At 36.2% G+C, this 25,421-nt stretch overlaps 3 protein-coding genes across 5 annotated transcripts; 2 read left to right on the top strand and 1 right to left on the bottom strand.

The window, feature by feature from the left end:
- Window positions 1-1,952: 1,952 nt before the first annotated feature.
- LOC106171607 (store-operated calcium entry-associated regulatory factor) lies at window positions 1,953-5,895 on the bottom strand. 2 transcript variants are annotated; one of them, XM_013552057.2, is made up of 7 exons: window positions 5,614-5,895; window positions 5,190-5,377; window positions 4,671-4,781; window positions 4,299-4,396; window positions 3,716-4,014; window positions 2,889-3,236; window positions 1,953-2,324 (listed from the first exon to the last, which is right to left on the bottom strand). In XM_013552057.2, exons 1-7 carry the CDS (start codon window positions 5,687-5,689, stop codon window positions 2,299-2,301), a joined length of 1,146 nt encoding a protein of 381 aa, XP_013407511.2. In that variant the 5' UTR covers window positions 5,690-5,895; the 3' UTR covers window positions 1,953-2,298. The 2 variants fall into 2 exon arrangements, with proteins under 2 accessions (XP_013407511.2, XP_013407496.1); XM_013552042.2 differs by having other exon boundaries at window positions 1,953-2,425; window positions 5,614-5,894.
- A 748-nt stretch (window positions 5,896-6,643) lies between these two features.
- Window positions 6,644-13,201, top strand: LOC106171595 (E3 ubiquitin-protein ligase RNF14). 2 transcript variants are annotated; one of them, XM_013552022.3, is made up of 11 exons: window positions 6,644-7,112; window positions 7,853-7,957; window positions 8,542-8,683; window positions 8,930-9,164; window positions 9,465-9,593; window positions 10,045-10,227; window positions 10,449-10,548; window positions 10,999-11,133; window positions 11,439-11,638; window positions 12,272-12,434; window positions 12,655-13,201. In XM_013552022.3, the coding sequence occupies exons 1-11, from the start codon at window positions 7,044-7,046 to the stop codon at window positions 12,877-12,879; spliced, it is 1,686 nt and encodes a 561-aa protein (XP_013407476.1). In that variant the 5' UTR covers window positions 6,644-7,043; the 3' UTR covers window positions 12,880-13,201. The 2 variants fall into 2 exon arrangements, with proteins under 2 accessions (XP_013407476.1, XP_013407485.1); XM_013552031.2 differs by lacking the exon at window positions 6,644-7,112 and adding an exon at window positions 8,168-8,258.
- A 1,416-nt stretch (window positions 13,202-14,617) lies between these two features.
- Window positions 14,618-22,687, top strand: LOC106171184 (lamin-C). Its single transcript, XM_013551395.2, has 8 exons — window positions 14,618-14,713; window positions 15,790-16,323; window positions 17,690-17,938; window positions 19,078-19,357; window positions 19,521-19,646; window positions 20,207-20,427; window positions 20,548-20,907; window positions 21,071-22,687. The coding sequence occupies exons 2-8, from the start codon at window positions 16,103-16,105 to the stop codon at window positions 21,183-21,185; spliced, it is 1,572 nt and encodes a 523-aa protein (XP_013406849.2). The 5' UTR covers window positions 14,618-14,713; window positions 15,790-16,102; the 3' UTR covers window positions 21,186-22,687.
- The last annotated feature ends 2,734 nt before the right edge of the window (window positions 22,688-25,421 follow it).

Consider the following 25,421-nt stretch of genomic DNA (forward strand, 5'->3'; position numbering starts at 1 on the left):
AACGCCAATGTCAACAACAAGGCGTTCCTCCAAAAATATCATCGAGTACGTCAGAAACGATGGGGTAAGTCTAGGCGTGCTGATCCCTATGGTGTCCCTCTGTGCGTTCTTACTGTTTGTGATGGCATGCCTATGGTGGCACGCTCGCAAGGATAAACTCGAAGCTAGAAGGTTAAAAGCAATGGCTAACATAAGAGCTAGAAATGGGATAGCTCTGACCAATTTTAACCATTACCATGACAGCAGTAGTTACTACCGGCCATGGAGGAGTTCGCCTGCTCTGGCTGACGGTACCATCAGCGACAAAACCCCACTAAACACACAGGACAGGTTCGAGCACGTTATGTCAGAAAACCCCGCAGCCTCCTTCATTCCTTCAGAATTTGAACCTACATACATGTTTGTAGAGCCTGCACAAGTCTACACCCCTAGCTCTGTCCTTCTGTCAGAGAGTGCCCGGGAGGATTCCATGAAGACAGACCAAAATATGAACTGGATGACATCATGTAATACGTCCCCAGTCCCAAGGAGCACCAGCTACACCGGGTCTCATCTCTCCAAGTCTGATTCTCACATCTGGAACAAGATGTTATCGTCTGCCTGTACATCTGACATTTCCCACTACCAGCTCACCTGGGTAAGTCCACGACGGCCCAATGAAACCATGTCGGAGCCCACCAATGTTGGCCTGCCAGAGACCTGGGACTCAAGCACCGATTACCATCCTCCAAATAACACACCTGTTAAAAGGACAAGCGAATCTACGAGTACTGGCAGTAAAATAATCAATTACTCATACAAATCTCCTTTCCATCCCAAGTTCAATACTCCAAGTGTTACCAATGACAGCGATAGCGACGTATTTCTCTCTTCTGCCGAGTGTGCTGTTGTGTACCACACCCCCGCCCGATCACAGCAGAGCGGAGCAAAAAATGCTGCTGGATTTCAACCTAAAAACACGGTGTCGACTGGCACGGGAACGCCCCCGCGTGGCAGTAGCGAGAGAAAGATTTCCGAGGGCTCCCTCTCCAGAAGAATATTTGTTCGAGGAAAATTATATCACGGTATCGACGCAGCGTCTGACGTTAGCGCAGCTCTCAGTAGCCTAAGTAACAATGGTTCCTGGCAGTACAGCACACTGTATCAGACCTTACCCGGGCCAAACGTCTCAACCGCACCTAGCACCGCACTAAGCATAGCGATTGCGCCACCACAAAGCAGTAACACATCTGTGGTGGAGCAGATGTTCCCGTCAGCGAACACCTCCCTCATCCCCCAGCCCGGCAGTCAAAATACGTCAGCTCTCCACGCGCAAAGTGCCGTCAACTCGAACAACACGTCAATTTGCCCTGTCACGGGTAGCGGTAACGCCACATCATTAGAGCATCTGGCCATCGAGTCCAGTCAGCCGTCCACTTTGCCCAGCAGTATAGCCCCGTCACATAGCAACTCTTTCATCCACACTGGTCAGGAAACTGCCACCGACGTGAAAGCCAGGGCTGAACCCACCTCGAGCAAAGGTCGCATGCGGAGTCTGGAGTGGGATAACTATCCATTCAGCGCAACCCACCAGTCCCTTGCTGATCTGCCTGGAAGAGAAGTCAGTCCCAGCGGTGGTAACGTTGTCCACCATATACATTACCATATGCCAAGAGAACCATCGACTCGCGTCTGGATACAACCCTTACTGTCAAAAGCACAATACTGGGTTTGAGCGTGAATGACTGCATATTGTCCCGTTACCTTATACAAAGATAGAACGCTCGTTTCCATAATTTAGTCATTAATATGTTTTTTAATGTTCAGTCTATAAACTTATATCACTCCCCAAGTTATGAGATTTATGATTATGATTCAGATTTGTGATAATGTATTGATGTTAGTTTTTGAGTTATGTTCAATTTGTACAAAAAATAGCAGCACTAGTTATGAGATTTATATAACAAAGAAACTGTTAACAAAATACTTTATTTCCAAAAATGCCTATATTAAGATACATAATTCTCCTTTCCTGACATAAATATCATTAACGATAACAATAAATAAAAAAATATTAAAATCGTCACGCCATTTTGGATGCTGTGTCATAATATCAAAACGATAATCAATGAAGCGAATGTAAAATTTACAAACATCCTTAACAAATACACGATGATAGACAGAATACCCAACGTCCTAAGCAGACCTGAAAGTTCGCGTGCAGTATATGTTCAAAGGCGCGATAAATATTATCCTTTTAAAACCATGTCCAGGGAAAGATCCTCTCTGACACCATGTAATTCGTAAACCGTAATCCTTCTAGCGTCTAGAAGTTCCACCAAATCCTGGAAATGGAAAGAGTCGTCTGCAGTCTCTGAGAAGAAGACTTTTATCACTACAGGTTTTACACTAACAGTTGTCTAGCGTCTTCTTGTGCCTCCAAATCCTGTTGAAAATCAAAAATATTTGAACTGAGACAATCCTATCCTATATCAAACATAATAATGTAATATTTTTCTCTGTACTTTACATGCATATTTTACATCTGTACATACATATTTTACATCTTTTAGCCGTCATATATCATATTTCTAACCTAGTCCATATATTCTGAATAAAAAGAATTAGAATAATCTTGTCAACTGCCTAGGAACTACCCTGGGATCGTCTTGTTGCTATGGATGACAGGCAGTTGATAGACATCCACAAAATTTTTGTTAAGAGATAGTGTAAGAATACATAATGATGTGTGTTTAAAATATAATACAATGACCTTACCATGAAGCTTAAGGTATAAGATATAATAAGACCCACTAAAAACCAAAGCAACTGCTCTATTAACTTAAAATAACAACATTATCTACCATATCTAGATTTATTCATCAATTTCTGATAGGTGCACAACTTACCTGATGCTGTTCTAGTTCCAGTGCTGCCAGAATTTGATCCCCAAGACGATGAACTGCTTGAAGACCTCCCAGATCCCCAGTTAGAGCTCCTGTTGGAACCCCATCCAGATCCCCATCTTGATCCCCATCCAGATCCCCATCCAGATCCCCATCCTGATCCCCATCCAGATCCCCATCCAGATCCCCATCCTGATCCCCAGCCAGGGCGATGATGATAATAATGGTGTTGTCTTGACCTGTTACTACCCAGTAAATATCCTAGGATGCCACCACCTGTAAACCCTGACCAAAACCCTCCCCCAGTAGACTGACCACTATTGGTATCTGTCCTGGTGTCTGAACAATAACCTGAAACACAAATAACATTCAGTTTTATTTTATATGTATACAGCATGATTTCAGGTTATAAAAATCTCTCATAAAGCCCATTTCGAACAATACTACTATGGGTCAACAATCAAACTACTTTTTCATCAAAAGAACTTAAACATGAATATTGGTCTTAACCATTATAGTCTGCTTTTAAGATAAATTAACAGAAGTTCAATTAAATGCCCTAGGGGACCCGTCTTATAACATAAAATCTGCTAATATTTCAGAGCAAGGAAGACTTTGTGAGCTACAATAGATTAATTTTCATAGTAGAACAAATTTGAAGTCTTAATTTTAAGACTACTTCTGGGCTAAAGATGTGAACCTAGCCCCTATTCAAATGTAAACCTGTTCCAAAAGTATGTACAATGGCCATGGTATTTTGTAATCAATGTTTTTCTTCAGTGCCACCCTTGACACTGTGATAAAGGATTTATGATAATCCCTTTACATACCTCCTTGTGTCTGTGTACACTCTGGCCTGAATCCTGGGGGTGGTGGTGAAAACCCTGAGGGCGGTGGCCCATAGTTCCCAGATGTAGCATCCTGATATGAGGGTGGAGCTTCATAAGGTGGTGGGGCTGAGGGTGTTGGTCTTTGGTACCCAGGGGTACCAACAGGTGGGGCATCTTGTGCTCTGTTTGGTGTAGACAGACACATCTTGTAGATTCCATAGATCATCAGACACACTATAGCAAACACCATCAGGTCACCAAAGAATGTGCTGTGCTTTTTTGGCTTGAAGGAGGAATAGCTAAAATGTGCGAAAAAATAAGTTTGTTCTTTAATTTTCATTTCACTTAACTTACACATTTCTGAAATGCTTAAATAATGGATTTTTTAAGAAAATGAACTATTTCAAAGGCATGTACTCTGATTTAGACAGTTGTGTGGGAAAGTGAAATATGCTAGAATTTATACATACACATTATTTTTTTGACAGATTTAGACAACTTAAATTTTGAATGTTTCAAGGAGGAAGATCGTTTAAAATTTCATGAAAATTCAACAATCATCATTCTATGTGATGATGGATACCTGTCATGGTGATGATCACTGTTAGGATAGTACTGATGTCCTCCCTGACGCTGCTGCTGTTGGTAACCTTCTTTGGTAAAATCTATAGTGTATTCCAGCTAAAAATGTAAATATTTAAAATCAATCAAACTTATTTATCAATTCTTATGCAAACAATATACTTATTTATCACACTGAGTGTATATCATACCAAAATGGCAAAAACATTAATAAAAATTAAAGCAATGTGTCACATTTTTGATAAATCTTATTTAAAAACTTCATAATAAATTATATTTTACCCATTGTTTTTACCCATGTTTTATATTTACATAATAATAAATAAATAAATAAATGACTGTTATTTGCAGGAACTTGATAACTGGAACCTACACCACAAGATCCTTTGAGAATGTTTGGGTCATCTGGATATTCGTAACCTTCACATGTCACCTCCACTTTACCAAATCTGACTGCATTGTCCATGTCTGTCTTACACTCCCACTGTAAGAATTAAAAGCATATTATGGCATATATCTAATGACAAAATCTATTTATATGTATTATGTATAAGGTGGTTTGTTTGAAGTGTTTCTTTGGCTGGGTTAGTATGTATTTCAGCTTCTAATTAACAGAATGACAAATAAATTCATTTTTGTATAGCTATTATTCTTTAAATACAAATTAATAAATCCCATTACTTTAGTATCATTATAGACCTATTCCATTCATCAAGCAGTTCTATAACTGAAACAGAATTACACCAGTATATTTTTCTAAGCTTGTCATTTGCTTATCCATTGTGATGATTTAAGAATGGCTGAACAATAATGCTTGTTTCACCAGATTTGGTGCTGCTCACATTATCATATAGACACAAACATGTTATCAATAAATAGCAGAATTCTTTACCTGTAAATCACTGCCATCAGATCCCATGTTATAACATTGTACCACCTGGGGCACAAAGGCTGTACACCCTGCTGTACCACCAACACACTTTAACTGTGGTACTGGGGAAGACCTACGACCATTGGTCATCCTACCCTGAGACAGTGTCAAAGTTTTAACGTCTGATAACAGGACCTTATCTTTATTGCCTGAAAATGAACAATTCTGACATTATTTACATTATGATCGTGCAGTTCATGAAGTGCAAAAATCAACAAGACATAAGTTCCTGTGATAGTAAATGTATGCATTCAATTTCAACTGAAGTGAACTAGTGACTAAATTAATTCACTAACATTAAATATTTACCCATAAAGCGAATAATTGAACCTGAAGCACATTTAAAAGATAATCTTAGGTTTAACAGTAAATAAAATCTAGTTACCCCACGCTTTGGCTTGACACAGAAACATTAGGACCAATAACATGGAGAGTAAACCAGAAATCCACATCTTTTTCATTCTTGTTGCTTTTATCAGTAAACTGCTGGCTACGTAAATGTTGGAAAGAATCTGTATAACACCCTGAGTGTCACATTAAATTGTCTTCTATGACACCTGATGTAATATATATAGCTTAGTTAAAGCGTACGTGGCTCTACAAGACGTTTCGCCTAAAACTGACTCAGCCCCCACATAAGGACAAACGTAAACATTGCGCGACTTCCGGAACCAAGACGAGGCTTTGATCAGTGCAGTATGGGAGCACAGGTCTCAAACTACTGCACATGCGCGAACAGTACGCTGTTTGAAATAAACAAATGGTGAAATTGACAAAGCCTGTCGGTGTTTACCGTCTGGTTGATTTGATTTCATTTGCTTTCTGGTGTTGTTTTAAGAAATTATATTAGAAATATTCTGTTGATTGTATGTTTTAAAAAGCAAATCCATCGAACTTTCCTGATTAACATTCATAATTGCCGCCATTGTAAGGGGGATTCCCTTCGCATTTATAGTGTTATATGTGGCCCCAAGGGGATTTTCCACCCCTCCCCCACTCTTGATTAATAAAATTCTTCATCTGGAGGATTGTAAATTATATTGCAAAATACATTGAAAATCGTAGGAAGGTTAACTGCAGTTAATGCTGCGAGGATATTCTTAACAGTGGGGGAACTCGGCCAATATAAAATTTTTAACTTCGTTTTACGATATTGGAGCGCCTGTTTTAATTTTTGAAAGCGAGGCAATGGAACCAAACAATGCGATACAATTTTTAATCTCGTAAAAATTGCTATTTTTATATAAAGGTCATAGCGTGGAGTACATCGAAATGCAACTTGTTTATTATTATGATCTTAAATAATAATTAATATAAAACAAACGATATAATATGTTCTTAACGTTAGCTTATTTATTAGCTTAATTGATTATTTTTCGTATTTGGAGATTAAAAACACAAAAGTTGTCTGGTTTCATATCGAGGCACTACGTTTCGTTCGTGTGCTCAGTATGGGGAAGTTTTTCAAATAGTTTTAACGCTTTCTGCCAAAACATATATATTATTATGATTACTCTTTCATTCGTAACAGAGGATTCTATGAAATGACTTCACATTATCCCAGGGATTCCGAAGCAAAAGAGATTCCATACGGACTCGATTTCGATTTTCTCTTTAACTTTCCTGTAATAACAGCATTTTTCCACAAGGAGACTGAATATCGCGCACGGAATTGTGGGTTGTTTTCGTCTGCAAACGGATGAAGTATTAGGTGTTACATGTATCTTACATCATAAGTTTAAACGTTATTCTGTCGCTCAAATGACTGAAAATTTAATCGCGGGTATTTAGCCGTAGTGACATGCCCTTCTTATAATGGCAGAAGGGGGGACGCTGGCCTTGTTGCCACAAGATCAGGGAAATGCCGAAGAACAATCTGATGAGGTTTGAAATTGAAATTTCATTAGATCTAAGTTTGCCTTGTGATTAGTGTCACGCCAAGTCAGGCATTAAAAGTGCCATTATAGATATGACAGTACTGTGGTACTGTTTTTAACCTTACTCTGAATGCATTAGTACTATGTCAACATACTTATTTATCTTCAGAATTGCACAGGTACCTGTAGCAACTACTGTACATGTACTGAGTACATGTACTCGATCAGTACGAAGTACTACAGTACATGTACTGAGTAGTAGTCATGTACGTCAAAAATCTAAGGCAGTGTACCCAGTACACGTACGGGGTTGCTAACATGTTAAACCACAGTGGCCAAAGGATGTACGTAGACCCACTATTTGGTAAAACTTTAACATGATACCATTGGGAACAATACGAAAGGCTTGTATCATGTCCAATAATGGCATGTGCAGCTGAAGTTATCCTGTACATATACATGTATATACAACTGGACCCAGTTTCATCAACTATGGATAACACTATTCTTTGGTTATAATTGTTATCCTCTGGAAATTTATCCTGAGGAAAGCAGCATTTTTTAACCACTGGAATTCGGAAAGCAATATCAGAAACAAAAATAAGTATCTGGTGTTTGGTAAACATTTCTTTACTCACAGGATAATTGCCCAGAAGATAACAATGCATAATTGGACCAAATATATTAATTTTTAAAACACAAAGAGTAGTGCAAATTGACAAATGTATCTCTTAACCTCATTTTCAGGTACTGGCTTTAGATTCTATATTTGATGGCACTGGCAGATTTCTTGTTGTGGATGGTCCACTTCAGGATGGAGACAGGAAGAAAAGCCAGGAATATGTTCTTCAGGTACAAATAAAGTGTATCATAGCCTTTTGAGACAGAGCTAATTTTTTCATGAAGCTGCTTTTTTATCATCATGTACAGTGTTCCATAATACTGTCTGTATTGGCTTGCAATTGATCTCAGACTATCCTTCCTTACATCCCTGCTTAAGTGTACATGTGTATATTATAGTATACAGTATATGCATACTGGTACAGGGTTCCTCTTTTTTAGCCAAATCACAACAATCTTACTAGATTTACTACCCTGTAGAGCCACCTGCTCCCTAGCCTAAGTCTTCCTTTTCTTCCACTTTCTTCTGACAGTAAGTACAGGCAGTTGTAGAAAAACCTATAATTGATATAATCAGTGAATTTGTTAATACTGGCACATGCCAGCTTACTGTATTGGGATTTATGCTAGACAATACTGTTTTTCTGTGATTTGAGATCTGAAATATTTTGTAATATTTAAATTGAAATGCTAGGCCTTTTGCACAACAAAATATGTATCATGCAATGTTTGTTCATGTTCATTTACCCCAATATCTGTTTTTCTGTGTAGCTGTGTTTGAATATATAAGTACATGTACCTCTGTTTTCTTGAAGATACTTGTTCAAGTGAAGCTCCCAAATGAGGAAATCTCTGTAGAAGCCTGGGTTCCAGATGATCATGATATAACAGCCACTTATCAAGCCATGGCTGAGATGCCACCAAGCAACAGGCCAAAGTTTGAGAGATCTTGTTCAGGTGGGGCTAAGCCATCTAAATATCATAATGTCACTTCCTACAACAGATTTTGATAAATAAACCAGTAAGTCATGTAGGACTAAATTATAAGTGAGTTCAGTATGAATAAAATCATTTCATGGTACATGGACATTTGTGGCATTGATTTAACTTTAACAAAGCATATTTTGGCATAAAAAGGTAATACTATAGCATTGCCAAAGTATTTCATATTCTTTTCCATTATTGTAATTATTATTGTGTCAGGGAGAAGATGGCTGACTGCCTTAAAGATGAAGCACCTGACCCCTATGTGTCTCCAGCTGACCTTACCCAACAGTTACCCATCCCAAGAAGCCCCCTCCTTCAGCCTGTCCTGCCTGTGGCTGACTGCCACCCAGCTGGGGGCACTGTGCCAGCAGATGGACAAGTTGTGGGAAGAAATGCATGGGATGCCCATCATTTATACATGGGTGGATTGGCTGGAAAACAATGCTCTCAAGTAATCTTAATTTTTCACTTGAAAATAGTAGTACGTATATTATGAAAAAGTTATGTTGCTGGAGTTATGGTGTGTGAGTTATGTTATTGACAAAAAACATTGTCTATGGAGGAACACATGGTTTTCATGAATGCCATTTTTCATTAAATATGATGAGAACTGAAGTGAAAGTTGTTTTACAATTGTTGTTCTTATAACAAATTAGAATTTAATTGATAACGAGAAAAGAATGAAAAACATGTACCCAGTAATATACATTTTGTTTCTTCAATTACTTTTGAATGTTGTCTTTTATTTCAGTTTCCTAGGTATAACTGATACAATAATTATTAGTCCTCCCATAGATTTTGGGCCAGATCAAAGTATTATAGACCAACGTGCTATCCCTGAATGCAGTGACTTGGAATCTGACATTTTGACAATGCTCAGGTAAGGGCCCAAATGGTATCAGGACAGCCCAGCCTCCCCTGGATCTATAGCATATAAGAATTTTAGGTGACTCTTAGGTCTGTTTAAGTGCATAAGTGAACCCAAATCTTGTAATAAATAGCCAATACTTTCGTTTTTTTTTTTTTTTTTTTTTTTTTTTTAAATTCAAAAGCAGTGTACTGAGGTAGTATTTTCTCCCCTGGGAAGGGGTGTGTGTCTTGTTGGGGGGGGGGGGGGGGGGATTGTCCTAGAATTGGCTCAAATACTGGAAAAATTGCAGCATGTTATGTATTGTGGTTACAGTATATGTTGATTTATGAGGAACAGGGGTATTGATACTTTTATTTCAACACTGCAGACTCTTAATAGATTGAAGCTCTAGATGAAAATTGCAGTGTAAGAATAAGAATTTTGTTACTCCTTCTAAAATGCTTTTATTTATCTCTATCAGATATAGTGCAGCCCAAGAACTAGAGGAGTTTCATAAGAGCCAGCAGGAATGTGAAATTTGTTTTGAGGAGAAACAAGGATTTGATTTCTTCCGCCTGTCTGATTGTAAGCATCACTTCTGTAGAGAGTGCATGACAGGGTTTTGCCAGATGCATGTGAAAGAAGGCACTGTACAGCAGCTCAGGTAGAAAATGCTCAGGATTGGTACTTTTCTTCTTGAATTAAAATTATGTCTTCTTTGGTTTACAAATAGTACACTCAAAGAAAAATTGAAGAGCAACCAGTTTACCTCCATGTAATATGTGTAGGTTAAGTACATTGCTTAATTCAAATATCATAGAAAGGACTTGTTTGCTACATATTTAGAATTCATGGTAAAATTTGATACCTACATGCATATTGCAGGTGTCCTAATAATGAGTGCAAAGAAACATTACCACCATTTATAGTAAGGGAAGTGCTTGGAGAAGAAGAATATATAAGATGGGAAAGACTCCTGCTACAGGTAAACTATTGGTAACTTATTTATATTGGTTGATGAAAAAGGAGCAATACGTTGTGGATTTTACCTATTCATATATGAAAAAAGATCTAAATTAATAATAATAATAATAATATTTATTTCTTTTATAGCGCATTCCATTTTTTACATTTCAATGCACTTTACAAATAATTAAAAAGTCTAAAAATAACAATACTAAAATACTCTAACATTTACTGATAAAATTAATTAATTAAAGAAAGCAGAGAAAATTTATTGATATAACTTTAAAATACTACTAAAATTAACCCAATTATTACTTACGTTTTAAATTAAACATCTTTTTCACGTATGTCACAAATAATTCCATGTGCATCATTACACAATAGTGATTTGTCACACATGCTGTGCATTTGGTTGTGATGTGCATCACATCTTAATGGTTTCATACAAGATAGGTCATAATATTTCCAGAGAGCATTGGAAACTCTTGGTGATGTGGACTGGTGTCCAAGGTGCAACAGCCCTGCCACACGAGAAGAAAATTTTGCTCACTGCACATACTGCACATACAGTTTCTGTACACAATGCAGGGAACCCTCTCACAAGGTGATATTCCAGTACCTTGTTCACTAAACATTCAGCATGTATTGTATACAATGAATGGAACCCCCCCTCGCCTTGGCCTTTCCATATCTAAAAATTTGAACTACTTTGTTAGTTATCAACATGGTGACATATGAAGATGAATTAAAAATAAGTTGCCGTATTATGTTTCATATACTTAATATAAATACACACAAATAGGAAAGAAATTAATATCCTGGCAAGTCTTATTTATATGAATCAGTTCTGTTAACCTTTCTTGACTAATGTTTAGGAGTGCTGCATGATTATTGTGTACTTAATTGTAGGGCAGTAGATGTTCAAGTATAGAGGAAAAAATTCAGAAACTGGAATCAGAAATGAGAGCTGTTGGCATTGATGAAAATGTACAGTGTTCTCAAAGAAGGAAGCGGGAATTAATCAAAGAATTGCTTCTGTCCAAAGAACAAATTGATAATGAATGCAAGAGATGTCCAAAATGTCAAGCCCCAATATATAAGTTTAGTGGGTAAGTATATCTTCATTCAGTTTGAGTTCTGAATGTGAGGTTGTGCAGTTACAGGTACAGAATTATGTTTGTGTATTTACAGAGTTATGTTCATTCATTATACATTCTTGCATTGGTATGGTCAGTGAAAATTGGTAAAATGTTGGATCTTCTGTCTCTCTGTCTGTCCAGTCCTCCCAGCCATGCATTTGTTGTGGACCAACATCCATCAGCAATGTCTATTGTCCCAATGACAGTAGTTTTTACTTGAAAAACTGTGCGAGTCAGTGGAATGATTTTAATCATTATTCTATCAGTTTCAATTGTTTAATTCACTTTCTGTTTTACACAAATTGGAATTTCATGTCTGTTTGTTTCTCTTTGGACATTAACCCCTGTCCCAGGGATAAGGTTCTTCAGACTAGCGACAGATTTCTGATTTTTTGGGTGGTCCCAGGTGTTGGTGCTTACAACAGTAATGACATATTTCTGATATCTGACAATCGGGGGGATTTCTAACTTTTTGGGAGCCAAAAAGTCTCATCCCTGCTGTCCCGTCTTCCTTAAAAAAAACAGATGTTTGACAAATGTATTTGCTTGACCATTTGAAATCGTGCAGCCTTGTTTGTTTTGTTTTTTTTTTTTTATTTCCAGGTGTAACAAAGTGGTGTGTACCAATTGTTCTACAATGATGTGCTTTTTGTGTGGCAAGAAAATTCAAGGATATGATCACTTCCAAGATGCCAAATGTGAGCTATTTGCTATGGAGCCACTTGTGATACACAGAAGACAACTACAACCACGCCCCCGACATGAAGTAATTTTTTTCCTCAATCAAATAACTTTTGATGGAATTTGCAGGTGTAGTTCCTTAATTTTATGTGCATTTTTAATGGACACCAACAGGCAATTTGAGTCTGGACATTTATGTTATTTATATTTTATTTTATTTTATTTATCTCTCTCTGTTTCATATACATATGTTGCACGTAGGTCAGAATTGTACACAATATTAATAAACATTTATCTATTCAAAGGGGGCAGTTCGTGTTGAAGCCCAGTTGGAGGAAGACCCAAATGCAAAGAATAACTTAATGAAGTGTTTGAACTGCAAGCAGCCAAACATAAGGCAAGATAAAAACAACCACATCAAGTGCTGGTGTTGCAAGATAAATATGTGCTTTATGTGTAAGAAGCGTTTTCAGGAAACTGTTACACAGCACTATACCTCAAGTAAACCATGCCAGCAGCACACTGATTGAATGAGGAGTACAACAGTTTTTTCATATAGAAAATCTTGTGAAAGCAAGGAGATTAAGTCCCTCGCCAGTAATCAAACTTAATGCAACATTTTATTTATCAACTTGAACAGAGTTCCTGTGTGCCATTAATACACTCACAAGTTGTAATTTTTCTGACCTCAATTTTTGTTTAGCCCAAGTGCTTTATTATAAAAATTAAAGCACTTTTATACCAGTAAAAATGAGGTTTTGTGATCTGTAAATACTAAGTGTGTGATATCATGTCATTCTGTGAAAATATAATAATATGTTTTTATCAATAAAATTTTATTTCTGGCTACCATGTTACCTCTTGCAGCCCCTTTTTTGGGATATTTGTAAGTAAACAAGTTAAATTTTGTACATTTATACCCCTATTGAACAATTATTTTACTTAAAAACATCACTGTTATACATGTATGTATGGTGCCCAGCGTGAGGCGCAACCGGTACCATACAGATAACCTCTTGCAGTCCTCTTTTTTTTTTTTTGGGGGGGGGGGCATATTTGTAAATGAGCAAGTTAAATTTATTCACGAGAAGTCATTCTCACAAGTCGTTATTTCCCACAAAATTGGCTAAAAAGCAGTAACCACACTACCGGTAGTTATCATTCATCCCCAGAGCGTATGAAAGAATAACTGGATATGAACACATTATTAATCGGATAACCGGCATGTTACTCTGCAGTCTCGAAAAGGTTTGGTGACTTCGAAATATGTTAATGCGACTCAACACGTTCGTCACACTTAGATTTTGGCTCGTTTCTGCGTTCAAACAAAAGGTGTCCTTAAACCGCGAGAGGACGAAATATTTCCCTTGTAACAAATTGCCCTTTTAATGGTTTTGCAAACTGTGAAACAAACGCGTTTTTATTGTAGACAGACTACAACACGTTTAATAAGCAACGTAACTAGGTTTAACTACATTGTAATATACGGATATTGTATCCTACTACTATTCCTAGTTATAATCTAGGCCCCAACATACTAAGCCAATCAAGGAGTGAATTCATAAGCAGACATAATAAATGTATGTACCGCGCCGGAATATCTGAAGCAGGATGCACCACTGACAAGTTGTTTTTCTAAATATATATTTATATATGATCATTGACGATTTGTATTTCAAATCATTAAACGGAATGTACTAGTAATATGTTCCTGTTATCTTTGAAAATGAAATCACAAAATATTATTTAAGACTAGGAACGTAACAAGTATTAGGCTACTTCGACCACAAGATATTGTGACTGCCTTATTTTCCCCTTTTCTGGGTGCATGTGTTGTATACTGCCAGGTTGCCAATGACATTTTTTAAAGAACACTGAGCATTGTATTATCCCACCCAAAGAAAGCCAACATTATATTTTACAGACTTCATTCAAAGTGGTATAAAGGAAGTCAATGAACTGTAAACAGGCTAACATCTATAATTTGTTGATTGACCTGATGTCAAATGCGTCTGAATGGCAATCTGTTTTGTCAATTGTTTCTTTAGAGTTTTTGACTACTAGTATGTAAACATCAACGTTTGCATGCATCATTATCGTTGTTTACTGTTTAGGTATTACACCTAGAACAAAACTTTCATTTAAAATGCTGCAAATGAATCGGAATGAATATAGATTAGGCCTTCGAGTTAACCTATGCGCGGTACATTGTCTACATGCTTTTTGTTAGGATTTGTTAGCGTTTCAAACCCGTATAATTGGCCACGTGACATCATAAATTTGTTTACGTGTCCGAGGGTCCTTTTTACTTGGCTTTGTTAAAATTCTGATTAAAACAGAGCTGAGGCACCAAACAACAAACAGGTGGGGAGTGTGGATATGGACACTACAGAATGTTTCAGTTTGCATCAACAATTTTAATTGCTTAAAAGCTCAGTAATGTAAAGTTCTCGTTACTACACCGTAGCGGTATTAGTACAGCACTGGCTTTACCGGTACATGTAGCTGTCATAACTGGGTTAAATGCGTTAAAAGTGCACTTCATTAAGTGTCCCGGCGGAGGTTCACTTCGACCATATTTCGGTTCTTAAACTACAGCTAAGTGTTCTGAGGTGTTGACAGTGTTCCCTTTTCACCGTTCAGTTTGTTCCAGTTTGCATTATCTAGCTCACTCTTAGATCAGCTACATTTTTGTTGATTATGGTCCGCGCTGCTTAAATTATTTTACGGATGGTCTTCGTAATAGATTAATTTCATTCCACGTAGCTGATGTATTGCAATATTCTTGACTGCTGTCTATTGACATTCCGTACAACGTACAACAGTGGTGCAAATGTACATGCAGCAAATATTTCTGGTTGCAATTGGTATTGATTATATGTCGATATAACTTTACAGCTTGCGTTACCGGCATCCCAGCTAACGCTTTGGAAAAGTTAGTGCTTAAATCTTTTTACCGACGCAAAAACTTTTTTGATAATGTTATAAATATGTTATCGATAATACGGTTAAAAGAAACACTTACATAATTTTTTACATGTAATGTTATGGCTCTAAACATGGTCAAGATACTGCTATTATATACGCCATTAGTTAACATCAATAGTATTTTTTATGTTATATATATACAATTTATATAAACTCTGCATAAATAGTTTATTGGTTTTCATATAAAATAATTGCGTTTAAAAATATCCCTATGATGTTTTAGAAAAAAAACATTAAAAAGCTAATAATAATTAATTGAAAACGTTTTCAAGGCGTGTGTTAGCTGGGGTCGTAGATCAAAATTACATATTTAAAGGTAAATCACTTAGCCGTTTAGGGCTGGACCTTAAGTGAGGTACTAGTAACTGCAAACAACCTCCTCTGTTATGTAGCAGGGATCATACCCATGACCAGTATGCTATTGAAATGTCAATTTTTTCTTTGTATTTCAGATTTTCTTTCGTATGTGCTGTATAGTTTATTGGGCGTGATCTAAAAATAACCAATAGACACCACGAATCATTCCCATTATCCTTGCTACCTTGAGACAGCACAGCGCAACATACAAAGTTAAAAAAAAGTAATAAGAAAACAACTTTAAAGAACAAATACATCTCTCTCGGGACAATACGTGAAAGGTCCAGGGCTAGAGACTGCTCACGTTAAGGTAGTTTTAAACGAAGAGGCAAGGTGAAGTTCTTGACATTACAGAAACTATCGAGACTAACACAGTAATAAGACACAAGTAAAAGGAACGACTCCAACATGAGTGGATTAATAATAGAAAATAACAGCACGACTCGTACATATAATCAAGAACTGCAGAACATAAATGATCGCTTTTCCAATTATGTCCAGATGGTCCGAAGTATCCGTGATCAAAGCTCCCAAGTGGAGTCAACTGCCTTTCTGACCTCAGTGCAGGTGTTGGAGAAGGAGGTGGTCAAACTCAAGAATATGTATGAATACGAACTGGAAAAACTCAGGTAACAACATATCAGTCGATGCACAGATGTACTTTTTAATGTTCCGGGCACACTGAGTCATTGGTTGCACCTGCTGTGTCTGTCCTTTTTTGCCACTGTAACTTGAAGTTACATATAGAGCGAGCGTAGACATCCAGTATATATGAAGTACTTTTACGTGTTTCTTACATGGCTAAAATAAAGTCGACATGCCTTTGATATTTCTCCAAGTTGTACTTTTTGAAACTATATGATGCCTTTCAGTTGTTTTTTGTGGCAAGATTTTGACCTTAAATGCATCTTTAAAATGAGAAACTTAATATTTTAATACGTCTTAATCTTATACACCTATGCCCATCCGTGTCGTTACAGATGCTGAAACAGTTGTTAATGATTCTAGTAGAGCAAACCCCATGGATAATCCCCTCCCTCCGACAATCTCTCCCCAAGACAAACCCCTTCACAGAAAAGAAAAAAGGGTGCTTCTGAATTATCTGTTTGAGACATTTATACATTTCTTGAATATTTTACTAATGTAAAAAAGAAGACAGAAAATGACATTGAAATTAGCTATTTTAATAAATGTACGAATTCGGACAGCTTACTTATGCGCTTAGTGGTGACCTTAAACTATTAAGTGCAATAGATGCAATTTTTGCAAATTTGCCATAACATGACATTTTAAATCAAACAAATACTATCATTTCATCAAAAGGATACATGGACGAGTGAGATTATTTCCTTTACACCTGTACCTTGAGATACGTTTTTTTAAAGGCAAACATTTATAATTTTTCTCAACATCACATTTTTATTCAGAGTATGGTATTCATAACAGGAGGGGGGTTGTCCGAGAGGAGGTTATCCCGGGGGTGGGGGTGGGGTCTTGATACCGCCAAATATCTGATATTTGCCAAGTTGTATTTTGTTTTACGTTAAATAAAGAAGTTTCCTTTGGCAAAAAGCTGTGTTAGAAAATCCTATTTACTAAAGTTATTAATATTTATTTATTATTTTGCATAATATTTGCTAGATTCACAGCATAACTGTCATACCGTGTTTTGTTTTACTTAATATCACTTGATTTCTTCCCTTTTGCAAAAAGGAAGGTAGAATTAGAAAATTATCTTTGTCAAATCATTTTATTGGATTTTTTGTGACGTTCACCACATAAATGTCAAACTATTTTTTTACTCGAAATTTGCTAGTAGGTTTGGATAATCAGCATAATAGGTAAATGTTCACAAAATTTATTGGTGGGAATTGTTCGGAATCTAGAGTACCACCAAGCTGAAAGTAGCTGATAAAATGAACTTTTCCGATATTTCATCGTATATATGCCAAACAAAGATGTGATTTAAGTCATATTTTTTCCATTCTTTAACAGGAGACGCCTGGATGATGTGAACCATGAAAAGAGCCATTATCAGGCACAGAGCGTGAAAAACGAGAATCTAGCTTCACAGCTTCAGAACCAGCTTCACCAGGAGACAGACAAGAGCAACGGCTTGTTTGACCAGTTGAATGTTCTGCACAGGACCATAGCACAAAAAGAGCATGACTTTCAGAGAACTTTGGAGCAATTACAGATGGACTACACGAATGTTCTCAGGGAAAACCAGGAATTAAAAAAGAGGTTTGGCATTGACTTGGCACATGGATTCGTTTGTATGTGGTTTAGATAGTAAATTTAAGGCATTTTAAATAGAGGGCTGTAAGCATCAGATATACTTGGGCACAATCCGACAACTTGCCTCTTCTTCTTCTTCTTCTTCTTCTTCTTCTTCTTCTTCCTCTTTTTTTTTTTTTTTTTTTTTTTTTGTCCAGTGATACATCTACATCCAAAAAAGGGCCTTGTTTTTTTTACTAAGTGAATTAAATTTGGGCAAATTTTGCGAAATTGGAAAAGTCAAAGAAATAAAACTCGTCAGATTATGAATCATTTTAGTTTTAACTCGAACTAAGGTACAAAACTAAAACAGAAAAATTCAAATAGAACGTTTTGACTATGATTATGATCGTTTGAAATCAATTTTTAAACAAGAATTTTGGTAACTATTTTGCAGCTTATGTGCACAAACGTTGATTTTGACTTTTGAAAAAAATTGGGTGAAATTATTCTACGTTTTAGGGCGGGTTTGTTTCAAAGTTTCCAATTTCTCACATGTGTTTAGTACTTTTCTTAATCCTTCCCAATGATAAGAGTTTTTGCCAGAAAAAAGGCTGTGCTATAGCATTTTCACATTTTTGCAGATTTTGAATCTTTCATGATATTTCATTCTGCCATTTCTCAATCAGATTTCCATTTTAGTTATTATAATTGATTTGACAGCATTAAAGGCATTGGCTAAAACATACCGAATTCATTTTTCACAGTTCCACAAAAATAATATTACAAATGTTCCTAAAATCTGCAGACGTCTACTGGCGAAATAAATTTCTTGATGACACCAAATGGACATGCCTCTCACACTCCTGTAACATTTATACAAGACGGTTTTCCATCAACCTTGTCGCTTTTAGATTAAGTCGATGGCTTTATACAATTTAAGAATAATAGTTAAATAAGTAAATACTTGATGAATCAATTAAGAGACGTGTCAAACGACATGTGTATAAACACCGGTAGCCACTACATGAAACGTGAAATGCACAAGGAAATGAGCCGTATGTGTAGATATTTCAGGTAATGTCCCAAACACGTTGTATACCTTCTAAATGATATTAAGATCAGAAAAAAATTACCAATGCCATATTTTTTTCCATTTTCAACAGATGTGAACAAGAGACAATCAACAGACAGGAGGTAGAGCACAGGAACCGCACGCTTCAAAATAAAATGGATTTTCAACAACATGTGTCAGCTCAGGAGATGAAAGATATCAGGGTGAGGCTGGACAGCTCTGCTAACACTATTCTTCACCTGGAATCTAAGGTGAAAGAGACAGTAATGACGAACAACAATCTTGTGGAAATGTTACAGAGAGTGAGGGAGACAGCACAGGCCGAGTTAGACAGATATAAAATCGAATCGGAAGAGAACTTCAGCAGAAATGTAAGTACATAAATATTATATCTAATTATTTTTAGATTAAAAATTAGATCAAAACCTTTCCTTGTTGTTTGTTAGAGTTTTAGTAAATTATTTCAAGGTAAATTCTCAAAGTTATTTGACTTTAATGAATAATTCCTAGAATGCTATTATTTCCCTCTATCAGGCTTCTGCCTTAAAGGCACACGTGGAAATTGATCGTCGAAATTTAGAGGCCATGTCTGCTGAAAATACGAAATTGCGCAGTGAAGTGGATTTGCTGGCAGTCAAGATAAGAACTCTCAGAGAACAGGTAGTGCAGAACTGGTTGCTTTTCTTTGTAGTTATGTTTAACTTAAAAGTGTGCAGTACTGGACATTTTACGACAAAACGGATTCAAATAGCTCATTGCCTCTAGACGATAGTTTCATGGCCCTTAAGATTGTAACCAACGGGTTCGTCCAAATGATGAGACCACGTTTGATACTTAGATATGGTACCTCACATTCATGTTTGCCAGTTGCAATAGATCGACAAGCTAACCAGTTTTCATGTCGCATCCAGCTAGTCAACTCTGACAAACTTTGGAACTCATTTTCTAGCCGATGTCCAGCAGTGATAGAATCACTGTGTAACAATCACTTATGCATAGTTACTTGGATACAAAACCTACCACACGCTGTCGTACTGACAAACCAGTTGTTTTTATTTCTCATCTACTATGGTACACGACTGTATGGAACGTTTGCTTAAGTTTTCAGTTTAATTCAACAGTTTAAGTTTTAAAATCGGTTAGATCTAAAATAATCCTTTGCAAATTACCAAAAGCAATCATTAGATTTTAAAGTCGTTTTTGTCAAATCAAAATTACAGATGGCATCTTTAGAAACTGAGAAAAAGAACATGGGGGAGATTTTGGAGCAAGAGCGCCAGCGTTCTGCACATCACGTTCAAAGATTGGAGATGAAGCTGCAGGAGGTAAATGACTTTCTTTTCCAAAAGATGAAGGAGGTTAATGCTGCTAAAGACGCACAGATCCCACTTAAAGCTGAAATAGAGACATTCAAGACTCTGCTAGAAGAAGAGGAGAGAAGGTAAACATTCCTGTTTTGTGATAATACAAATGTTGGTTTTAGATATATCTTTTTCTGCAAGACGTTGTCATCAAAGAATGCACAGAATATAAATTCATTAAGATCATGATTATCTTTCAGATTAAAACTACAAATGAATATGGAAAACAGCAAAATAACTCTGCCTCCAGTGATTTCCACTGCCCCTATCTCAAGAGATCTGAAAGCTCCCCAACTCATCTACACTCCCCATCCTCCCAACAACAACAGCAGGCAGCGCATTACCACCAATGCCACCTCTTCACAGATGGTGAAAGCCAGTGGAGACCTTTGGGTTTCGCCAGAGATGAAAGCCACTGGTGTTACTGAAGGAGGCAGCAACAATGCACAAATTGCCCCAAAAACGGGGAATAAAAAATCGAAGAAAGTTTCTACAACGCATACTGATGTCGAGTGCACGAGATGCCGTAAATGCCGTGCTCCCCTGCAGAAGTTTGATGGGTGATTTGTCATTTAATTTTATTTTTTATTCAGTTCATTAGCTTGTGAAATAGATTGTAAAAGGAATGTAAATTGGTAAAATCAACATTCTTTTGTCTGACATTTTAATTTTATTACATTCATGATATCTGTTCATCATCTATTCATTTTCAATTATTTTCAGAGGTAGCAAAGTTGTGTGTAGCAACTGTTTTACGTGTGTGCACTACATGTGCGGCAAGGCTCTTGGTGGAAACGATCACTTTGAAAACCTCAAGGGTAGCCAAGCAGAATTATAAACAACCAACATAGCTTATATATTTGTAAAAAGGCTATGATGAAATGTCTAACCAGTTAATATTGTGTAAAAACTTGTGACATTCAAAGTAGATACATGAAGAGCGAGAGAAATAGCGCCAGTATACGATAATACATTCAGTCTGCACTCACGGAATCAACTGTCTGGAACACCTCAGCTCTGTGTGGGCAACTAGAATAAGGGACAAACAAGGTTATAAAATACCCTAGTTTAAGGATAACAACACTTCATTTTGACGGGAAAATTGTTATCAAACCGTATTTCTTGGGGTAAACCACAATTTCCCCTTGTTTACCAATGGATAAAGAATCCGTTCCAACATTCAAAGTTGGCCGATTATTTTAAATTAAACTTTTAATAAATTATTATTATTTTAAAATTTATGTTATTTTATTCATATATTATTATTAATATTAATAATAATATTCATATTATTTTTTTTAATTAAACTTTTAACAAATTATTACGGAGGGTAGCAATCTATGAAGGTCCACGTGGTCCAATGGCAAGCACAGATTTCAGAATAATTGCGATAAACGCCGTTTTGGTGGTAAAATGATATTTATTATATTTGTTTACAATGATTTATTGTGGAATTTTGAATTTCATGTGGAGAGTTGTTATATCGTTGACTTGATTGATTTGCTTTTCTTCAGATGTAGGCCTACATGTAATAATTCTGTTTTAATATAAGTGATTTTTTTAACGTTATATAAAGAATCTAATGGTCAGTAAAGCCTAGGTCCCAATCGAACGTACGGGCTGCTACGTGTGGTCTACGGCCGAAAAAAAGGGGAAAACGTGGGAGTTCGTGCGTGAGGAGCACGTCCATCGTGCGACATTTGGAGGATGCAAAGAGCACATAGAAACTTTTCGACATGATCAACAGCCGTTACGTGCGATCTAGCTACGTCCTAGCCGGACGCAAGGAACCTAAAAATCGTGCGTCCAAAACGCAGTTGGGACCTAGGCTTAAGTGATCTTGGGATTTTACCCTTTACGTGAAAACAGATATAGAAGAGGTTAGTTCAAGTGTATAGGCCTATGTGACGCTTCTCAAATAAAATAAATAAAAAAGAAGAAGAAAAAAACGAGGTCCCACCCTCATGTTTGGTACGCTGTTTGAACTGCGTTACAATTTTAATGGACATTTTTGTCGATTCTTGTAGTTTTATTATCACGCACTTGGATTACTTTTTAATTAGCAAGTGATAATCTGTTTGGAAAGTGTTTCTTATCTTTGATAGGGCCTACATGTATAACATCTACACTCCTCTTTTCACACTGTTCCAAGAAGAATTATAACCAAAAGAGCATGGCTTGTTTACCGAAACTTGTTGAAGTGAGGATGGCTTTTAATTTAAGCAAGGAGTTTCAACAGTTTCTGTTGTAACTCCTTGATTTAAGAGGACACAAATTTGTTTGTCTCATGTGTGTGCTTTATTTCCTTTACTCTTAATAAATGTATGTTCAATTTGTGAAGAGTATTGTATTGTTTATTTTTGGGGAAAGGGAAATGCTTTCCTGGCGTCAATTGCTGATTTTGAAATTCATTGCAGTCAGTAGGTGGTAGTTTATATCCAGGTATTCTCGCCCTTCATCATCGTAAAAGTTCGGCAACTTTACCGCTGCCGCCAGAAGGCACTGTTTTCCCCTGGAGTATTTTCTATTTGCTATAATTCCATCAGAATAAAAACACCCAATGTTTTTGAAGAATCTGTTTCATATGTTGTACACTAATACCAATGTAAGTTTTATAAATTAGTTCAACCTGTAACCATCAAAAGGTGTGTTCCTCTGTTGGGTAAAAAGTTGCCAACGCACCTGCTCACATGTTGCCTAACTATGAGATGCGAGGTGTGTGACCTCTTGTGTAAACACACTCGACCGCCTGAGCTTGGCAACAAACAACAAACTTCGGGAGAGCGTGGATATAGACACTACACAATGTTTCGGTGTATAATAACAAATTAGCATTGTTTCTTCAGATTTTGTAAAAGAAAGGGAATTTTGTCTGGAAACGGATAGAATACCGAAAATTTAAAAGAAGTCCAACCTAGAGCTAAGGGACAAGGATATTTAAAGTAAGTGAAGAGAAGATAAAATTTCAAGCACATTTCGCCGGCTATATTAGACTATATATAATGTCATGGTATATGGCATTAGCAAATATATTATATTATATTTAGGCAAATAGTGGCAAATAATTGACTTGTTTTCTATGGCGGTATATTTGTAAGAAGTACACGGTAAAAAGAGAAAAAATTACCCTATATTTTGAAGTCTGTAGAGATGGTGCCACATGACAAGAACAGAAATTCAGTTTCAATTAATGTATATTTTGATACCTGGTGCAGTTAAACATACAGTATTTCAGTATGTGACACAACATGATTTAGTGTGTAGAAGATTAGCTTCACTAATCATTCATATAATACATTGTATTACTGCCTCATACCTTTCCTGTCTTAGTGTGTGTTTTTAGCAATTGAATTGTGTAAAATAATAATTCAGACTTACCATATAGCAGGTGCTATATCAGGAATATTATATATATTAAATCATGGTTACATGCTTAGTTAAAATGCTGCTAGGTTTCCGCAAACATTTTAAGAATCCTCTGCACCAAACCCAAATTAGTGGTACATTGTGATAGCACCACAAGTGATCAGTAGGCTAATTGACAATGCATAATAACAATACTTACGTACACAGGACAATGTGATGTTACAAATCAACAAAATGTTAGCAGTGTCATTTAAAAAAACTAGACTTGAATATTGGACAATATGTAAAGTTTTGTTTGGAGGTAATAGAAATTCCACCACTGCAATCACTGATTGCCATTAAGCATGGATCAGTCAGCTATACGAGTAAGCAGAACAATTTATATCAGTTATTTTGACACTTTTATTTTTGGTGAATGAAAAGGCCTAATGTCCAACTTTTAGCACATTGTGCTGGTACAAAGGGAACCTGATAAGATATAAAACAGCATATTTCTACCTCAGGATCTATCAAAATTAATTAATCTATAAATTCTTAAGTTCTTTCAAGAAAATATAAGAACTTTCTAAGCAATCCTTACTACTTGCAGGTGTCCTTAATTTAATAATCAGAATATCCTAGCCTTTTTAAAGTAAGTTGTTTTTTATCACATTTAAGTGCCGAAGCTCTTTTGATATTGCCAAGAATCAGTGTGGTGTGATTATTTTACGGTGACATATTTTAAAACTAGGATCCAAAATAAGATCCTAGTTTAAAAGAAAAACTATTATTCAATTGTGCGACTGTGCTAAAATAATGAAACAGCCTTTGGAATTTTGCACTGGGAAATGATAACCAAAAAGAAACCTTAAGCCAGACTGGCAGTATTATTTTCACAACATGAATATCATGATTTAGGATAAATTGTATAAAGTTCTTCTACCAGGTATAATTTGAACTAAGTCCCATCTATCCCTCAAATAAAATGTAAACTCAGTTTTGAGTCATATATATATATATATATATATATATATATATATATATATATATGAAAGGAGAACATGTTTGTCTAATTTCCATTAAGTAAATCTGAAATGCTTCCATTCCATCTCAGCTATATTGACACTATTGATGAATTTACATATTTGCATTATTGAACAGTGTAGATTTCCAATAAGAAAAATATATTTCACAACTTTGAACAAAAATCGATAAAAAATTTGTTTTGTAAAGTCCTGATAAATTAAACACATTTCAAAGTAGAATAGCTAACACAAACAGTATTAACAGTTGATAAAACATACCAAATCAGATTCTCTGCTTTCTGATTGACTAAGTAACCCCACCTCACCCCACCCTATGCAAACACACTTTCTTTCAATAAATGCCCTTAAAGAACCAAAGATTTCATGGAAGATCAGTTTTTATGTCCTCTCCCCCCCCCTCTTCTTGATACGGTACTTTCATACTGCTGATAAGGTTTATCAGCATTAAAAAGCAGTTTTGTTACAGTACTTATATGACACTGGCATCTCCAGGCAAATAAAAAAATGCTAATCATTAAAAGAATGTTTGTAAAGGGACTTGGGGTAAAACTTGATAAGATTTAGAAAGAAAAGATTACGTATGCAGTTATGAAAAAGGGAAACACACATGCACACATCCTCCCTTACCTTTATTTCAGTGAATTCATTGACACAGCCACATGCTTGTGTTAGTTTCCATAATG

This window comes from Lingula anatina, chromosome 1 (genome assembly GCF_051362555.1).
Source record: "Lingula anatina isolate TDL-2025a chromosome 1, LinAna3.0, whole genome shotgun sequence".
NCBI lineage: Eukaryota > Metazoa > Brachiopoda > Lingulata > Lingulida > Lingulidae > Lingula > Lingula anatina.